Raw genomic sequence first — 20,573 nt, forward strand, 5'->3', positions numbered from 1 at the left:
ACTCTAAGTAGGTCACACAGATGGTCACTGGCGGGGGTGGGAATAGAGTTTCAGTCTCTTGGCTCGAAATCCAGGTCCTCTGCTCACTGTGGCTGTAGACATAGCTACTGCATGTTCAGCATATGCAAACCACTTGCTGATTTTGGAAGAACAGCAGCAAGAGACATATGTGAGCAGTAGGGGTTAATTTGCCAGATGTCAGAAGAAATGCTGAGACTATAGTAGTATTTTTCCTAACTGAAGAACTCTTTCTATTATACTGTTGTTTAAACAAGATAGGTACTTGCACACACCCATAATTAGACTGGTTTCCTAACATTCATGTGTACATTACTGAGTTTTGCCTGTGAAATATCCTGGTTCTTTCATTTCACTGCTTGAAAAGTATTGGTAGTTCATGTGTTGGTGATCTAGAACAGCAAAGATTTGTCAGATCTGAGATATATTCCTTAAGTAAAGCACATATAATTGTGTCCTAAATTTTTGAGGTGCAGCAGAGGAAAACTGTCAATAGGTTGGTCCTGTGCTATGACTATTGTGTATGTTGTTAATTATACATAGGTTAAATTATGGCATCTTTTAAATTAGATTATGATCTTAAATACGGTAACATTAATTTTAAGCAGAAACCAGTAAAATAAAATAGGTTAACTGTAACAGAGCATGTGAAATACAAGTGAATGCAAATGGGTTTGGAAATGTTATGTTTTCCACAGAATCGTATAGGTTGGAATAGACCTTTAAGATCATTGAGTCCAACTGTAAACCTAACACTACCAAGACTGCCACTACACCATGTCCCTAAGCACCTCATCCAAACGTCCTTTAAATACCTCCAGGGATGGCAACTCAACCACTTCCCTGGGCAGCCTGTTCCAATGCTTGATAACCCTTTCAGTGAAGAAAAATTTCCTAATATCCAGTCTAAACCTCCCCTGGTGCAACTTGATACAATTTCCTCTTGTCCTATCACTTGTTACCTGGGAGAAGAGACCGACCCCCACCTCTCTACAACCTCCTTTCAGGTAGTTGTAGAGAGCAATAAGGTCTCCCCTCAGTCTCCTTTTCTTCAGGCTAAACAACCCCAGTTCCCTCAGCCGCTCCTCATAAGACTTCTGCTCCAGACCCTTCACCAGCTTCATTGCCCTTCTCTGCACACGCTCCAGCCCCTCAATGTCTCTCTTGTAGTGGGGGGCCCAGAAAGGAACACAGTATTTGAGGTGTGGCCTCACCAGTACAGGGGCACGATCACTTCCCTAGTCCTGCTGGCCACACTATTTTTCATACAAGCCAGGATGCCATTAGCTTTCTTGGCCACCTGGGCACACTGCTGGCTTATATTCAGGTGGCTGTCAACCAACACCCCTAGGTCCTTTTCTGCCTGGTAGCTTTCCAGCCACTCTTCCCCAAGCCTGTAGTATTGCATGGGGCTGCTGCGGCCCAAGTGCAGGACCTTGCACATGGCCTTGTTTAAACCTCATACAATTGACCTCGGCCCATCGATCCAGCCTGTCCAGGTCCCTCTGCAGAGCCTTCCTACCCTCAAGCAGATCAACACCCCCGCACAACTTGGTGTCATCTGCAAACTTACTGAGAGTGCACTTGATCCCTTCATCCAGATCATTGATAAAGATATTAAACAGAACTGGCCCCAACACAGAGCCCTGGGGAACACTGCTTGTAACCGGCTGCCAACTGGAGTAAACTCCATTCACCACCACTCTTTGGGCCCGGCCATCCAGCCAGTTCTTTACCCAGCGAAGAGGACACCCGTCCAAGCCATGAGCAGCTAGTTTCTCCAGGAGAATGCTGTGGGAAACCGTGTCAAAGGCTTTACTGAAGTCTAGATAGACAACATCCACAGCCTTTCCCTCATCCACTAGGCGGGTCACCTTGTCATAGAAGGAGATCAGGTTGGTCAAGCAGGACCTGCCTTTCCTGAACTCATGCTGGCTGGGCTTGATCCCTTGGTTATTCTCTACATGCCGTGTGATAGCACTCAGGATGATCTGCTCCATCAGCTTCCCTGTCACTGAGGTCAGGCTGACAGGCTTGTAGTTCCCCGGGTCCTCCTTCTGGCCCTTCTTGAAGATGGGTGTCACATTAGCTAATCTCCACTCAGCAGGGACCTCCCCCGTTAGCCAGGACTGCTGGTAAATGATGGAAAGGGGCTTGGTGAGCACATCTGCCAGTTCCTTCAGTACTCTCGGGTGGATCTCATCAGGCCCCATAGACTTGTGAGTGTCTAAGTGGTGCAGCAGGTCACTAACCATTTCCCCCTGGATTATGGGGGCTCCATTCTGGTCCCCGTCCCTATCTTCCAACTCCAGGGGCTGGGTACCCAGAGAACAATTGGCCCTGCTAATAAAGACTGAGGCAAAGAAGGCATTAAGTACCTCAGCCTTTTCCTCATCCTTGGTCACTGTGCTCCCTCCCCCATCTACTAGGGGCTGGAGATTCTCCTTAGCTCTCCTTTTGCTGCTAATGTATTTGAAGAAGTGTTTTTTGTTGTCTTTTACAGCAGCAGCCAGACTGAGCTCTAGCTCAGCTTTGGCCCTTCTACTTTTCTCCCTGCACAGCCTTGCTACACCTTTGTAGTCCTCCTGAGTTGCCCGCCCCTTCTTCCAGAGGTCGTAGACTCTCCTCTTTTTCCTGAGTTCGAGCCAGAGCTCTTTAGTCAGCCAGGCCGGTCTTCTTCCCTGCCGGCTTGTCTTTCGGCACCTGGGGACAACCCCCTCTTGTGCCTTTAGGACTTCCTCCTTAAAGACTGTCCAGCCTTCCTGGACTCCTTTGCTTTTTAGGGCTGCCTCCCAGGGGACTCTCTTGACCAGTCTCCTAAACAGGCAAAAGTCCACCCTCTGGAAATCTAAGGTGGCAGTTTTGCTGACCCCCCTCACCGCTTCTCCACGTATCAAAAACTCCATCATTTCGTGATCGCTCTGCCCAAGACAGCCTCCAACCATCACATGGCTCACAAGTCCTTCTCTGTTCATGAACAAGAGGTCCAGCGGGGCACCTTCCCTAGTTGGCTCCCTCACCAGCTGCGTCAGGAAGTTATCTGCCACACGCTCCAGGAACCTCCTAGGCTGTTTCCTCTCTGCTGTATTGTATTTCCAGCAGACATCCGGCAGGTTGAAGTCCCCCACAAGATCAAGGGCTAGTGATCGTGAGGCTTCTCCCAGCTGCTTATAGAATAGTTCATCTGTCTCCTCATCCTGGTTGGGTGGTCTGTAACAGACTCCCACCACAATAACTGCCTTGTTGGCCTTCCCCCTGATTCTTACCCATAGACACTCCACCCTATCATCACCATCATCGAGCTCTAAACTATCCAGACCCTCCCTGACGTATAGGGCTACCCCACCACCTCTCCTGCCTCGCCTATCCCTCCTGAAGAGTTTATAGCCATCCATCGCCGCACTCCAGTTGTGCGAGTCATCCCACCACGTTTGTGTGATGGCAACCATATCATAGTTTTCCTGATGTACAATGGCTTCCAACTCCTCCTGCTTGTTCCCATGCTGCGTGCATTGGTGTAGAGGCACTTCGGCTGGGCTGTCGTCCGTGTTTCCTTCATAGAAGAACACCCCTTGTGTGCTTTGAGGTGTTTCACTGGCATTTCCCTCTTGGCTCCTATTGCCTCAGTATCCCCTAGCTCAACTCTGTTCGACTTCGGCTGTGCCCCAGCGTACCCCGCAGATCTCAGAGACACAGGCCGAGTGCCCTCGCTGGCACCCTCTCCCTCTAACCGTGGCACATCGTCCCTCAGCTTCCCTTGGGCAAGCCTGATATTATCCCCCTCCCCCTTCGAGTCTAGCTTAAAGCTCTGTCAATGAGCCCCACAAGTTCCTGAGCAGATTCTCTTTCTCAAAGGGGAAAGATGAATCCCATCAGACGCCAGCAAACCCGGTGCTGTGTAGGCTATACTGTTGTCAAAAAAACCAAATCCGTGGCGATGACACCAGCCACGGAGCCATGCGTTAATAGACTGGGTGTCTCTGTTCCTTCTTGTGTCACTGCCCACAATGGGAAGGAGAGAGGAGAAAATAACCTGTGCTCCAGATTCCCTTACTAGCCGTCCCAAGGCCCTGAAGTCTCTTTTGATCGCCCTGGGACTTCGTGTTGCAGCTTCATCGCCCCCCACATGGAAGGGCAGTAGGGGGTAATAGTCCGAGGGCCGTACCAGGCTAGGGAGTACCCTCGTGACATCCTTCACGCGGGCCCCAGGGAGGCAGCAGACTTCCCTAAGAGGAGGGTCTGTCCGGCATATCGGACCCTCGGTTCCCTTCAGAAGGGAGTCACCCACAACTGTAACCCGTCTTCTTTTCCTTGTGGAGGTGGTGTTAATACGAGAGGTACATTGTTCTGACCTGGGCGACACCTCTGGTGTATACAGACTGTCATCCCCATCCTCCATTGACTGGCCTTCCACCTCCGGGGCCTCATACCTGTTGTACAGAGGCACCTGGGGGGGCGAGGTGGGCAGGGGGGGCCTTCGCCTGCTGCCACGAGCGTGGACTCGCCTCCATTCACTCTCCTCCTCTGAGCTGCTGCCTTCAGCCCGCTGGGGAGGGGATAGAGGATCCCCTTGATCGTGGGTTCTTACTGGTGGCTGCTGCTGCTCCTGTTCCTGTCTCAGGGGGGTCAGAGCATGGCACCACCAGTCGATCTCTTTCTCAGCCTCCCTGATGCTCCTTAACCTTTCTACCTCCTCCCATAGCTCTGTACAGTAGAGCCTCAGCAATCTAAGATTGTCTTGCTAGACTCTTTAATGAACTTTTCTGTCTGAAAAAACCCAGGAAGATAATGATTTCTACTTTCATGTTCTTTGGAATTCTTCTTTCTAAAGGTTTGAATTTGTTACGTGGGCTATGATCTGTCAGGAAATGCTAGTTTGTGTTGTATAATGCCTACGTTTCACAAAGAATATAACTTTTTTTTTTCCCTTTTAAAGATCCAGCTGTAAGTCCATGTTGTGATGTCAGATATGTGCAAGTCAGGGTTAACTAAGAAAAAATTTTAGAGTTAAAATGGTGGCATATAATCAACATCAAGTCTGTGTTCTCTTTTCTATGTAATCCAATTAAAGATTTAGAAAAAAGTGTATTATTTTTAGTTTCAGGACTGTTAAGAAAAAAATTGAAAAAAAAGTAGAAGGAACACTAATAATTTCTGATTAAGCATCTTTCAGTTTAATTATTATTACTGGAATTGAGTTATAGCTATTGATTTTAAATATTCTTGTAATCTTCAGTTGTATTCCTACTGATATGAGTTCTTAAGCCAAAGTTTTGTTTTTCATTTTCTGTAATTGGTTTCCTGCACTGTTTTCAACACAACCATCAACATTTTAAAGTGTTTGAACATAGACATTGTTAATGCACTTGACTATCCCTTTTTTAGCTGCTGGGAAAAAATTGAAAATACTCACTGTTCATAAATTCTTTTAAAAGGGTTCTCTATTGAAACACAAAATCTTTCCTGTAGATTCATTCTTGAATTTTGTACTTAGCTTTGAAAAGATTCATTTAAGAAACACACTCAGAGTAGGGTTTTTTTTTTTCCTTCCTCCTTTTGTAATATGCAGTAGTGTTTTTAGGGGTACATTACCTTTAAAGCATCACTTCAAATCCTGTATTCATTTTTTTGCCAGTTCTATTCCTGCAATATTTTGATATGGATAAGGATGGCATATGTATATCTTTAGGTATTTATCTGCATATGTTTGTGATGAACACGTGTAGATTAAAGCCATTACTTTCTTCTGTTTATGGAGGAGTAGGTGACATGCTCAATATTGCTACTGGTAACTTCTTGTTAGATTTGACCCATTGTGGCAGTTTTTTTAGTTATATTTTTATAAAAATCTTGATATATGGAGGGAAATCTAAATCTAGTTAGGTGAACTAGTTTCAACAATTAAATTCTAAATGTGTGCGTAAAAATATCTGTGTTTACAGCTACTTCAAGTAGAAAAGAGAGAACAAAGACATATTACAGAAGTCGATATGAAGCTGTTACTTTAGCAAAATTGTGTGCCAATTAAATGAAATGTGGAAACATGCAAATTGGAATTCATCAATATTCCATAATCCAAACACAAGGCAAACTTTTAAATCTGCCAGAGAGGATATGCTGACAAACATTCGTGGCAGGCTGGCAGACTATAATGATTGAAAGCTGGAAAAGGCACTGAACACTTAAAGTGTTGTTTTAGCTACAGCAACAGTAGTGTTAGATGTTGCTCTGGCTGCCTTCAAATACATGTCATTATTCAGCTCGTGTGAGGAGTGGAGAAAGTTGAACGTACACCCTGAGGTTGGGAAGTGGACGTATTCTGCAGTGTTATGCTTGGTCGCAGTGGTGTGCTGTGACCATTAATGTTGTACCTGTTCTGTATCTAACCTTACTTGCGGACTCTTGCTTTGAATGGTCAGCAACAGTGTTGTGTGCTGGCTTCACAGGATCAACCATTGTGTTTCTTCTTGCTATGTTAGTACTAGATTCCAGGAGACAAAAAGAATTTGCATCTTACAGTGCTGTCAGTCTGTAGGTGACCTAAGGCACCTGCCCTTTCTGTGGCTCCTATCTAAACTGTGAAATTTGAATTTAGATTTAGCAATGAATAAAATATATACAATCTTAAATTCATGACTTTCGGGCTCCCAACGAAGAGTTAAATGGCAAATAATGAAGAGGGAAGACTTTTAATAGAAAGATGCCTGCAGTTGTGAACAGATGTCCTTAGTGAAGAAGCATGGCACTTTAATTGAGCACTGGCTGCCATCAGAAGTCTCTCCTTGTTGAAAGAATGTTGTTCACTGATTTTATTTTTAAGGCTTTGTCCTAAATCTGTATTCAGATGACACCTATGTCCTTATTAAATTGGCACACCAGTTTTTAAGTGGGCATGAAGCCATCCTAACAGATGGATTTGGCTACAGGCATGCCAGGGAATCAAGAGTAGTGTTTCCTAAGGGAGACAAAAGTGGTGTTAAATCTTTATTACCATTTTGGCTGCACATATGAGGCAGTCAGGAATGAAGCCTGTCTGTGATTTTTGCTGAAGGAGACCCAAATGTCTTTTTTAATGACATTATTGTGCTAATGACTTAGAGTTTGAATTTCACTTACCTGGTACAGAAGAAATCATTAGATATCTTCTGAAGAAGAATAAAGTGAATAAAGGGGTTAAAAAAAAACCCACTCAAACAACAACAACAACAAAACCCACCAAAAAACTTAAAACTGACAAGATGTAACTGTGCTTAATCTTCTACCAGAATGAATCTACCTGTCCTTATGCAGGGAGATGTTACCAGGAAACTTCTCTCTGAGAAGTTTGTTGGAATTTGTCATTGATAAATACATAGAACAACATGTCTTTTGACAGAACTTGATGAAATAAGTGCAAGATGCTCAAACTGTATGTTGGTGGTTTATGTGTTCAAATAGAGTTTGGGGCAGCACATTTTATTCTGGCTTCTAGAAAAAAAGCCAATCAGTTTTTTCATGGGTTTGAAAGTTAAGAAAGAGTATATCTGTGTGTGCTGGCAATCTTACCACATCATTTATCAAGCAAAAAAGCAGCTAGTAGTTAAATAGGCATCTGTACCTTCCCCCCCCCCCCCCCATGTCTCTCCCCCGTCTGTCTTCAGCTTTCTTGGGGCGGGGGGGCAGGGGGCATGAATGTGTGTACGTGGATTGCTTAATCATAGAATCATTTAGGTTGGAAAAGACCCTTAATATCCAACTGTAAACCTAACACTGCCACTAAAGTCCACCACTAAACCATATCCCTAGGTGACATGTGCACATGTCTTTTAAATACCTCCAGGGATGGTGACTCAGCCACTTCCCTGGGCAGCCTGTTCCAATGCTTGATAACCCTTAAGGCAGTTTCTTCTTGTCCTATTGCTTGTTACTTGGGAGAAGAGACTGACACCCACCTCACTACAACCTTCTTTCAGGTAGCTGTAGAGAGAGATAAGGTCTCCCCCTCAGCCTCTGCTTCTCTAGGCTAAACAATCCCAGTTCCCTCAGCTGCTCCTCATAAGACTTGTTCTCCAGACCCTTTGCCAGCTTCATTGCCCTTCTCTGGACACGCTCCAGCATTTCAATGTCCTTCTTGTACTGAGGGGCCCAAAACTGAACACAGTATTTGAGGTGTGGCCTCACCAGTGCTGAGTACACGGGCACGATCACTTCCCTACTCCTGCTGGCCACACTATTCCTGATACAAGCCAGGAAGCTGTTGGCTTTCTTGGCCACCTGGGCACACTGCCAGCTCACATTCAGCCAGCTGTCAACCAACACCCCTAGGACTTTTTCCTACTTGGCAGTTTTCCAGCCACTTTCCCAAGCCTGTAGCGTTGCATGGGGTTGTTGTGACCCAAGTGCAGGACCTGACGCTTGGCCTTGTTGAATCTCATACAGTTGGCCTTGGCCCATGGATCCAGCCTGTCCAGATCCCTCTGCAGAGCCTTCCTACCCTCGAGTAGATCGACACTGCCGCCCAATTTGGTGTCGTCTGCAAACTTACTGAGGGTGCACTCAGTAATGAGTCCAGATCATCAAATATTACAACAGAAAATTTTACTTTGGCTATTTGTTTTCTTGATTACCGTCTTCCATGATTTTCTTAATTTTTTTCTCCTTTTTCCTAGCCAACAAGTTGTTGATGCCCAAATGAGCACTTTGCTCATTTTGCTTACTTTACTTCTGCAATGATACCTTAATATTATAACCTGGAATTTATATACCCATTCAATAAACTTCTCTTTGTCCCAAGATAATAAGGGGATTTCATATTTTGTATAATGTTCTAGTGAAATGGTTTTAACAGGTTTTTTAAAGATGAGAAGGCATGACTACAGTTCTATAGTAATACTAGTCCACTTGCAGGCTCAGGCTAAGACCAGGGCTTCTTTGCTACAAATGCTAGTCTTTTTCAGTTACTTTGATTGTATGTGTTCATCAGAACATCTTGGAATTGCATCCTCACATGGGATGACTTTAACTGCTATGGATCTTATAGAATCTAAATAATTTTCCTTTTCTAAGACTATTGTCTTTTGTTTATGAATAATGTCCTAGAAGTACATTGAGTTCTTTACTTCACACAAAATGAAGTAATTCTGTATTGCCTTAACTAACAAGCTGAGTTTATCTAGCAGCCAGTCACAAAATACAGCCATATAGCCTTAATCGAAACCAAAATAATTAACACAAAAAAATACAATTTGCTTATAAAAATACATTGCAAATTTTTTCATTGATTACAATTGCATGGGTTTTTTTTTAAAAAAAATATAGCTAAGGGTAGTTAAACGGCCTTTGAATTTCCGTGTAGCTTGACACTTCAACATTGGTCACATCTGAAAATGCACTGTAAATAATTGATCAGCTGCATATGTTAAGTCCTTTTAATAGATTCTGTACATATCAAATGTGAATCAAATTTTAATTTATAATGCAAAGTACAGCTGGGAGTAATGAAGCTTGCAGAGTAATTAGTTCTTAAAACTGGAGGAAATCAATTGTACCTTCTGCCTCAGCTGTCCTCTCAGTACAATAGGAAAATTTTGTCTATGCAAGAAACCCTGCTTTCTTAATGTTTAAGAAGTATGGAATGCCTTTATGCAAAAGAAGAATTATATCAAAGACTTATTTCTTTTACCAAAATACACGTGTGTGTGGTTTTTAAATGAGTTACAGACAACAGTGGGCATTTTACATACTGGTAGGAAAAGTTTTAAATGGCCTCTGAAACCCTGGTATGGAGGAGTTTTAAATTCAATGAAATTTATTTCTACTCCTCTTTGAGGTGTCCAATGCAACTTGTAACTCATGATCCCCTCTACGCTTCCTGATTACTGATCAAGTAGATATCACTGGCATGTGAAGTCAGATGTAATTTAGTGATTAATATACACATAATACCTACCTTGAAGTCCTAGCTTTTTTTCTATATGAGTACTTAAAATGTCCTTTAGCTAAAATACAGGATTCCCCTTGATCAATGAGTTTTTTCAGTGTAGTCTCTTACTTTACTTTTGAAATAAAGCTTGTTAAGTATAGATTTTTATTATGACTTATTATCCAGTTGCTTCCTGTAACTTTAAAAGCTGCCCAAAAAGATTTTTTTATATTTGCTAGCTGTCAGACATTTCAAGGGAAATCTTAATGGCTTAAAAATTGAGCTGGATATTATGTTGGAGGAGTGGGGGAAATAAGTATGTTTATCCTGGCAGATGTGAAACTGGTATGCACATATAACATTCCATCCTCTTTGTGAGTGATGAAAAATGGCTGAGATGTCACGTAATTTGATATGACATTGAACTTTATTGTTATGAACAGGCCTGTTAGCATAGCAGTGTCTACTGATTTTTTTGAAGTGGAAATGTTTTAAAGCAGTATTTTTAAGAATGGTAGTTATGAGAAAAGAGTTGCCAGCTAAATTTATTACATGCTGTTGATTTGGAACCTGTATTCCTATGACGTGATTGCAGATTAGTTAAAGGTTGGATGTGTTTGTCTAAATATGTCCATCTTCATGTTGTATTAATTGTAGCTGTCACTGTGTCTACTGCAGAATGTTAGAGTAATAGTTATCCATCCTTATAAAAAGTAGAGTTTGCACACAGGAGGTTTAGAGCAGAGAACTTGTGACACAAAATGTTGCAATGTGTAGATGTAGATATAACTGCAGACAAGTATGTTCAGTGATACTGTATGCAGATGAGCTTTATTGCCTATCATTTGGTTTAGTGTATTGGATCCACAATGCTATAGGAAAGATGGGGGATTTAGCTTGTAATGAATCATTCCTTTAGCATATTTTACATGCAGTTAGAGAATCTGAAAAGAAAGACAGGGATGAGGCAGAGTGGGTATCAGAAAAGATAAATTTTTGATGTCCCTCGGTGCTTGCTGCATGTGTATTTTCATACAGGTTAAATATTTGTGAAGCAATTTTTTTTGCCTCTCTACAGATGCTGTGCAAGTGCTACAGACTGAATTGACAAGAAATAGGTTTCCCCTCTCTGTCTTTGGAGTCATGATTTTGATGTCATCTCTTCTAGTATAGGAAACCTTGATACCTGAGTCTATGGATGAAAAAAATTACAATCCCTAAAAAAGTCATGATTTGCATATATAGGTGTAAATGTAGAGATATATCTTTGTTCCTAACTTTCTGACAGTCTCCATTCATTTCGCAAAGATTCAAGATCTAGCAGTCTCCTGTAAATTTCTCACCGTGTGCTGGCACTTACTTGTTATCAGTAGTTGGCTACTATCTTCTGAGGATTAGCAACGGGTCATTTGCAGTGCACCAAGCTACCGCTATGCTACCATTAATTAGCAATTTTTGCAATAAAGGATCATAGAATAGTTCAAGTTGGGGTAAGCCGTGAGGTCAGACCAGGTTGCTCTGGGCTTGCTCCAGCTGGGTCTTGAAAACCTCCAAGGACAGAGACTGAGCAACCTGTTTGTTCCACTGCTTGACTGTCTTCATGGGGAAGAAGTTTTTCTTTATTTCTTTTCTTAACCAGTTTCTTTTCTTAACCAGTCTGAACTGCTTGTTTCAGTTGTAAGTCTTTTTTTTTTTTTTTTTTTTTTTGTCTGATCCACTTTAAAATCTGTTAAATGCGTGCCATCTTTCAGTAACAGACTGCAAGTTCACTGCAGTCCTATTTTAATTTTTCTTTTGCAACTTCATAAGCAAGTTCCTTGCATGTATCTCACTGAGGCGACATTCACCTTCTATCTCAGCAGCACATGGGCTGTATGGAGAAGTTAAAAGTCTGGCAAATAACTCTTCAGCCCAACTCTGCGGTGGGAATGAAACAGTCATTGCTGTTTTAGAGAAGTGGGTGTAGGTTTAGCAGGTGTTTACACTAATATGCTTATGGTCTTTTTCGTAACCATCATGAAATGGAACTTGGTTAGCAATAAACGTTATGTCTAAAGGAAAAAATATCTTAAATATTTTCGGAGTGGTCAGAACCTTGATGAATGAACCCTGAACTGATCATACTATGAACTGTTTTCCCCCTGAATAACCCTAGACTTTTGAAGGACAGTTTCCACAGATTGCAATGAAAACAGAATTAAAGTTTGTTTTCTAGCTTTTTTCCAAAAGTAGGTAGGTAATAATCTAATTTACAACTTGTACTTATTTCACTGAATGCATAAACCCTTTCTTTGTTAAAAAAAAAAGTACTATCACATTTCAGCAAGTTTAAAGGTATTGCATATAACTTTTGATGTTGCTAATGATGTTTCTTTGGTTTAGTTCTTGGTCAAGAAGCAAATGGCACTGCATTTGTTGTATTTTTAATTAGTTATTAGAAGTGGTTCACATGAGCAAATCAAGAAAGAATTTGCTAATTATCATCTCAGTTTCAGAAAACTATATAATATTTGATGTCTACAGCTGGTGACTACGAATCTATCAGTATTGATGACTTTTGGAGGGGAGTGTTTCTCTCTCTCCATGGACACAAATCCACACTGAAGTGCTTTAGGAGTCTTAGTATGGCCTGCTAGTATGCTTTACTAAGTGCTTTGTAAGCGCAGCTATTTGGTTTCTGAATCAGAGGGGTAGTCTATGGCCTGCATTAAGTGCAGGAAGCTTGTCTATGTGCAGAGTTGATCACGTAAATGAACTGTAAGCTATGTGACATTCCTTTTTATGCTGCTCTTTGAACAGGTCTTGTGTTGATATGTGTTCTTTAACTGCTGTTTTACTAATGAGTTTGTATTTTAGTCATTGAGTAAGAGTTCTCTTGTAGCTTAGAACAAGGGTTATAGAAAATCAGATAAATAGCTTTTTATTCATATTGTGGCATTACCAAGAGTAGAGATACTTTCTGAGGCAAGGAATTATGCTGCTCCTTAGACATGATTCAAAGCTCCTGGCTTTATATGGCTTGGAGCCGTTACTGAAATAAGAATAATCTGCATGGGTAACTTCTGTTGCTTCCTCTGCAAAATTCAGAAATTTATAATCTACTTTCCATTCTTTTCCTCTCTTTCTTTCATACCCTCCTGTCTTCCTGTGCTAGCACCCTTATTTGTAGGGATTCTGAGACACTGGCTTGTTTTAAATCACATTGGATACAGTTTCACCATGTCTCTCATTCCACTTATTTATCAGTGAGTATGCTGTATGTCCAGGTAAAGGTGTTCTAAATCATTCTTAAAAGAAAAAAAAAAAGCCGCATTTTCATTTTTGTTTGCAGTAATTAAGAAGTTTTCTAGTTTTGTTCTATTATTTTTTCAGAAATTGTGATATGTGGTATTGATAGAAAATAGTATACAATTGGTGATACAAATATTTTCCATAGAGTTAAGATAGACAAGAATTTTAAGCAATAAGAAATCAGTTGAGTGGAAATGAGTAAGAACTTCAGCTCACTGTATGTGACTAGAATGCTTCTGTAGTGCTATACAAATTTTATTCTAAGGTGGAACCTTTGAAGCTACATTTAGCTCTGTTTTCTTCCCAGGTTATTTTCATAAATATAACAAATCTTTGAAGCACCTGCTCAGTGTTATTCATGCTGCTGTGCTGTACTCTGTTTAATTACACAGCACTGTATAAGTAAGTTGCTACTTAAATCATTCAGTGGCATATATCAATTAAATTAGAAAAAAAAAAATCTTCGGTATCCTTTATTCCTAGGTAGACAGTGACTTCATTGAAGTTATTTCAAATTTGTGCATCTTGTCCTCCCAACATTTCCCATAAGCACTTCTGTCTTGAAGTCAATGTACATGTGAGATTGAAATGTAACTTACTACTTGAGTCAGCTTCCTTAGATTTAAACAAGGATGAATGCATGCATAGCTCTCACTCTTATAGGCTTGATAGGCCTTTCATGAGAGTCTTTTCCTTGTCTGCATTCTTTTATGTGTTCTTAGAAGGTATGTTTCAAAATGATACACATAGAACAATTCTGTTGCTGTTTGTGTCTTATTTTCAGAAAGAATAATTTAATGTGTAGTATTTTTCTCACATTAAAATCTTGTCACTACTTAAACATAGCTTATTTCCGTGTGCTTTGTATGTAAAGTGAATAATTTGTCCCTAAGTGTTTGGGACAAGCTAAATAGCCTTCAGAATTTAACTGAAATATATTATTTTTATCAGGAAGTTGTGGTTTTCGTATATGAGAAATACTGTTGACTTACTCTTAAACTCATGTGATTTTTTTGTATCCCTGAGGCATGGCTGGAAAAACAACAATTCCATGTTGGAAGGGACTGTAGCTGTTAAAGCATATTGTGTTTCACTGTTTGGAGGAGGATTTATTTGCAAGTAGTATTTGATTTATAGTTGTTCTTAAGATAATTTGCTTTCTTTCAGAATGCAGGGACATTCTGCTTCCTGTGATTACAAAAGAGCTGAAAGAATTACTGGAACAGAAGGATGATCAGCAGCTCCAGGTCCAAGAGAAGAAGTACTGTGTTGAATTACTCAATAGCATCCTGGAGGTTCTGAGCTGTCAAGACCCTGTAAGTATTGATAATTATGTAGATGGCCCAAGTCTGTAGCAAGCCTGAGCTGATTAGGTACTAAATTATTGATGCTGATGAATCTCATTTAAATTTTTAATACAAGTGAGTGGCAAATTGAACTTTTCTCCTACTTTTCATAAACTTAAGTTAAAGGGCAGTTGAGGTATTAAAGGTGAATTACTGAAATCTATGCTATCTTTTTTTATTTCTCAATTTTATAGTCTTTAAATAGTCAGCTGCTGTAAATCACCATAGTACTATTGAAAGCAGTGAGGCTGCTTTGTTTTTTCCTAGCAGAGGTTTAAGCACTTTTAGTTTTGACTGGTAAAGTTTAATGGGATAAATACTGAAATGAATTAGAATATTATGACATCAAGCTGAGTATTGATGATATCGATGACATCAACCTGAGTGGTGCAGTTGACACGCCTGAGGGACAGAATGCCATTCAGAGGAACCTGGGCTAGCTAAAGAAGTGGGCCCATGTAAACCTCATGAGCTTCAACAAGACCAAGTGCAATATCCTGTATCTGGGTTGGAGCAACCCCTGATATCAATACAGGCTGGGGGATGAAGTGATTGAGAGCAGCCCTGTGAAGGGCTTGGGGGTACTGGTGGATGAAAAGCTTGACATGACCCGGCAATGTGTGCTTGCAGTCCAGAAAGCCAACCATACCCTGGGCTGCATCAAAAGAAGCATGGCCAGCAGGTTGAGGGAGGTGATTCTGCCCTTCTGCTCTCATGAGACCTCACCTGGAGTACTGTGTCCAGCTCTGGAGTCCTCAACACAGGAAGGACATGGACCTATTGGAGCAGGTCCAGAGGAGAGCCACAAAAATGATCAGAGGGATGGAACACCTCTCCTGTGAGGGAAGGCTGAGAGAGTTGGGGTTGTTCAGCCTGGAGAAGAGAAGGCTCCAGGAAGACCTTATTGTGGCCTGTCAGTACTTAAAGGGGGCTTATAAGAAAGATGGAGACAGACTTTTTAGTAGGGCCTGTAGCGACAGGACAAGAGGTGATGATTTTAAACTAAAAGAGGGTAGATTCAGAGTAGATATAAGGAAGACATTTTTTACAATGAGGGTGGTGAAACACTGGGACAGGCTGCCCAGAGAGGTGGTAGATGCCACATCCCTGGAAACAATCAAGGTCAGGCTGGATGGGGCTCTGAGCAACCTGATCTAGTTGATGTCGTTCCTGCTTATTGCAGGAGGGTTGGAGTAGATGACCTTTAAAGGTCCCTTCCAGCCCAAACTGTTCGATGATTCTATGATTATTCTAAGTATTCAGAATAATTCTCAAATTTAATCTTTTTTCCTTTATAAAAAACCTTTGTAGTTTCTGAAAGAAATATTTTTCAGTGTACTAATGTTGTAGCTTATGGTTTCTGCTTTCAGCAATGTCTATGTCAAGCAGGTTACTCTTTACTATACCTCATTTTGAGTTTGTAGTTTCTTTCTCAGGCTCCTGTAGTTTTGGAGCACTGTAGAAATTGTGATCTGGGTGGTTGCTTTTCTCATTTGAGACACTATTAAATTGACTTTTTAGTCCCTCACTTTTTAATGAGCAGTAGGTTATTTGATAAAGTTTCACAATAATGAGGAATTTATTCTGAGGAAACTGCAGAATCAATTACATTAGGAAAGCTGTAATTTCTCCTATGAATATGTGTCAAATTCTCCTGAGCTATAGTTTTCTGATACATGTGTTCAAACTTTGCAGGCTTTGGATAAAGGCAGGTTGTCATTTTAGTTGTTTTTCATGATGGATCCTTGGATCATTTTCTAGTAATGAAATTATTGCAGTGTGTCTCTTGGTTTCATAAAAATATTTGAGTTTGAAACTGAAGAGGCTTGTCTGTTTGCACAGGGCAATCTTTTCATGTGTATTGTGAGCTATTTTCCTCATTGTTTTAGAAGTAAGCGCTTCATGAGGGACTGATACAACGTGATACTTAAGAGGTATTGGAACATTTGAATTTCAAATGGAATTCATAAACGAAACGGTGAAAGCATGATAGGGCAAAGAGTGGAGTTATAAGTTTATAGGGCTATAATGTAAAGTGAACCAGTTTCATTACTGTATACTTCAAAGAGTGAAACGCAGTTGTAAAGCAAGATAGATTAATGCTTTCTGCATGTGTACCACAAGTTTATTTTCAAACTTAACAATTGCTGTCCATAGTAACAGGAGCTGATATGTTAAAAACTTGTTAGTGCCTACTGAAAATATGGATTTGTAGCTCATGTTTGCATGAGTGAGAACATTGTTATATGCAGAACAGCATGAAGAAGTCAAATTCTTGTTGCTTGATATGCGTATATGTAGCTTCATGCAGTCTGAAGACTGTTTTGTAGATTCTAACTTGTCCAGTTTCCAAGAGTAGGAACTGATATACCCAGAATGATGTAGAAATGCGATGGATTGTTTACCAGAGAAGAAACATTTGAAAACATAGGCTTTTTTAAAAAGGCATCCCATTTTTTTAATTTCTAAAATTACTGTTTCTAAAGAGAAACACCCCTTTCAACCTGTGTCTTGTTCCTATTTTAAGCGTGACAGTTGGCACAAAACCAGTTACTAAGTAGAATTTGTGTGAATATATATTTTTGTTCATTTTTGGAAATGCTTGTAAGTTTCCATATTGGGGAAAAAAACATTTTAAACTTTAGGGGTTTTTTTATTTTATTTTTTATTCCTTAATAGTAGTAAAACATAAAGCTTGAGGGATGGAAGATGACATATATCTGAACTGATACATCTCCTATAGAAATGCCTATAGAAATAAGGTGTAAATGAAGTGCAAAGATGATTGAAGAAAAGCAAGTGTTTGTTTCAATAAATTCCATGTTTGACAGGTTTGTAACTGCTGGTTTTGGACAGTTCTATGAATGAATTAATATACATATGCCTCAAGAACTAAAAAAAAATTTAGACAAATACTTTAGATTTAATTTGGGAACATTTTAGTTGAAAACTACTTGGTTAGTGTGCTGCTGAGAGCTTTTGAAAAGCTCTTAATTATTTTTTCCTTCAGGTGTTCTCCTTTGATATTAGGCAAATGCTTAGCTGTATTTAAAATCAAATGTATTTTATCATTGAGAAGAATGTTATCTGTAATAATGGGATTTTTTTGTTGTTTTTTTCACTGATCAGTATGGTGTGTATGTTTAAACACAGCTGGAGACCAGAGGTTTAATGGGTGATTGTACTCTTCACAGGTTTGGACTTCAGTCTTTTAACAATCCAATTAAAATTATGTAATTTGTATAGAAGGATGTTGTTTAAAAATATGTAATGCATTCTATGCTTTTAGTCCTATTGAAGGAGGTAGCCAGGCAAACCTTTTTGCACTATGACAAACAATGGCTTTTAGGCAACATGTAACCCATTATGTCATGAAAATTGCTGAGAATTTAAAACACATGCATTTAAAAAAACCAAACACACTCACATTTGTTTAAAACAAGTGGCATTTCTTCAATAGCTTCTTTTAAGGAAGGTAACCTGTAAACTGGAGATTCTCTGTGAGATATTTGGGTGGCAGTTATCTACAGATTGCATTTGCAATAAATACTGATGAATTTCTAATATAAGGAGAAAAGTCCCTTGGATTAGGTTTAAATCCAGTAGTGGTATCAGCATATGGTGACCCCTTTGGAGGCATCATATTCATGAGTATAAGAAACGCTGTAGAACAGTTGGGACATCAACAAAAGAACGAAATGTTTTAGTACTAAAAACTACTTTTAAGATGACTCCTCTGAAAGACAAAAAAAGACCAAAGAAAGGAACACCTTCAATACAGCAGTATTTAAGGCATCAGACAGTAATTTGTCTTTAAGAGACACTGCAGATTTCTCTTGAGTGTAACATAGATGTTTACTTTCCAGCTAAAGTGAAAAAATCATGTTTCAAGGATATACAGTTTTGACTTGCAATAGGAAATACTTTGTAACCCATACTCGTACAGGCAAATGGCATAAGTTCACTATATGGCCAGATTATTATGATAGTAGTATTTAGGTGGTCTCCTTCAGAATCCCTTTATTCAGTGTGATCTAGAGAATTGTTTTGGTAATTAACCAAATTATTTCTTATGGGATTGCACTTGAACCTTAAGATTAATGCAATTTTCTGTTGAACAATTCATTTCCTGTATCTCAGCATCTTTCTAAGAAAATGGATGATTTGACCTGCTGGGGGAGAAAACTTCAGGTGTTAGTGGCAGACTCACTTTACAATATTAATTATAAGCTTAACTCTGTCTTGAAAACACCAACATTTTGTCCATGTTTCTTCTGGTTTTCCATCTCAATAGAGAAACTGGTTTTGGATTATTATTATTTAAAACTTTTTGTAAACTTAACTTTGATATTTTTGCATTGGATTTATTCCGTGAAAATCACTAGAAGTAGAATTTACACAAAGGACAGAAAAGAAGCAGTAGTAATTGTTCTATGTTTTGTGTGGTCAAAATTTATATTGTGAGGTGATCTTTGAAACTGTTACAGAATTTTTGATGAATGTATTTTCTTTGTCAAAGAAAAAGATATTGTGATATTACCAGCTCTGCTCTACTGTTTTGCCCTACATTGTTTGGCAAGTGGGAACATGTGAATCATTGGATCCTTGTGTTCAAATGCTGTTCAGCTGCTGTCTAGCTGCTTGGTTCTGCAGGTAGGACGTACATTAAAAACACAGGTTTATGGTAAGGACTTTATTTTTATGAATAGGCAGTCATTGTTAGGCATCTGGGCAAGATGTTTATGTTTGATTTTTAAATTGCCTCTACAGCAAACAACTTTTGGACATAGATGACATTATTTTGTGTGAATTTTATGTCTAAAATTAGCTTCATAGCTTGAGGCTGTGTGCGTTCAGCACCTGTGAAATACAGTTAAAGCTCAGAACTGCAAGTAAGTCATTGACGAAGGTCATGGTGAAATCGGTAACTTTTTGTTTCTGTTTTAATTAAAAACACTTCCCTTTTCTCCCTTTACAACTTTGATGCATGCAATCTGAAAGCCCTTCATAAAGTGACTTTTTCTCTAATCTGACATATATCCTATAGTTTAATATTTACTGTATCAGAACAAGTTTTTATTTATAGTGCTTACATGATTAAATGTAATGGTAAACTCTTTCTCTTGAAATCTAAAAAAATCTTGGTTGAGACTACAAGTGGAAGTGAAATGTATAACCTTTCCTGTTCTGTGCACAAAGTCAGCAATTGGCAGCAGCTGCATTTTAAGCTGTTGATTATATTAGCAAACAAGTCTGGAAGCATTTTAGAATTATACAAAAATTTGTAAAGCATTTGCCTAACTTATGGCAGATCTTAAGACTTTAGCAGAAGAGAATTTCAAAGGAATTTACTCAGGGAACATGCATGTTCTTTTAGGGTCAGTTACCTTAAGTTCTTCTGCAGACAATTTTCAGTTAGAACAATGCATGATTACGAACTATGTGATTTAAAAAAAAACAACAAAACAACTTTATCCTTTTTTGTGTGCTCTTTTTGTGTCAGAGGAGGAACACGAAGTTATAGAACTGGATGCGTAAGACAGCAAGCATACTGGATCTGGTTGCTATAGAGTTCATTTTCTCTGTGGCAGCCCCTATGGTGCTATGTGTTAGATTTGTGACCAAAACAGTGTTGATAACACACCAATGAAAATTTTAGTTATTGCTGATCAGTGCTTGCACAGTGTCAAGGCCTTCTCTGTTTCTCACTCTGCCCCATGCCAGGGAGTAGGCTAGAGTTGGGCAAGAGTTTGGGAGGGGACACAGCTGGGACAGCTGAAACAAATTGACTGAAGAGGTATCTCCAAGTGGATATCTCAAGTACAGGTTGTGTAATATGATAATTCTGAAGGAGCCATTCAGTCCATGTTTGTCACTGTCCAAATAAATGAGCACTCTATCATATTCTGAAGTGCATGGTTGACTTGGAGACAACAGAATTAGTCTAATTTCTGTCCCAACTCTGCAGAAGTTTAAATAGAACATGAAAGCTAAATCAAACACTAACTGCTATTACT

At 39.7% G+C, this 20,573-nt stretch overlaps 2 protein-coding genes across 3 annotated transcripts in view; both read left to right on the top strand.

The window, feature by feature from the left end:
• The window catches only part of SPDL1 (spindle apparatus coiled-coil protein 1), a 367,882-nt gene that overhangs the window by 97,889 nt on the left and 249,420 nt on the right, over positions 1–20,573 (top strand). The gene's annotated exons all lie outside the window — the stretch shown is intronic.
• Positions 1–20,573, top strand: part of DOCK2 (dedicator of cytokinesis 2) — a 221,710-nt gene that overhangs the window by 54,050 nt on the left and 147,087 nt on the right. Inside the window, exon 26 of the mRNA XM_075511018.1 lies at positions 14,378–14,526. Within this exon, the coding sequence (XP_075367133.1) occupies positions 14,378–14,526 (149 nt within the window). The remainder of the gene's footprint in view (positions 1–14,377; positions 14,527–20,573) is intronic.

This window comes from Mycteria americana, chromosome 8 (genome assembly GCF_035582795.1).
Source record: "Mycteria americana isolate JAX WOST 10 ecotype Jacksonville Zoo and Gardens chromosome 8, USCA_MyAme_1.0, whole genome shotgun sequence".
Lineage (NCBI taxonomy): Eukaryota > Metazoa > Chordata > Aves > Ciconiiformes > Ciconiidae > Mycteria > Mycteria americana.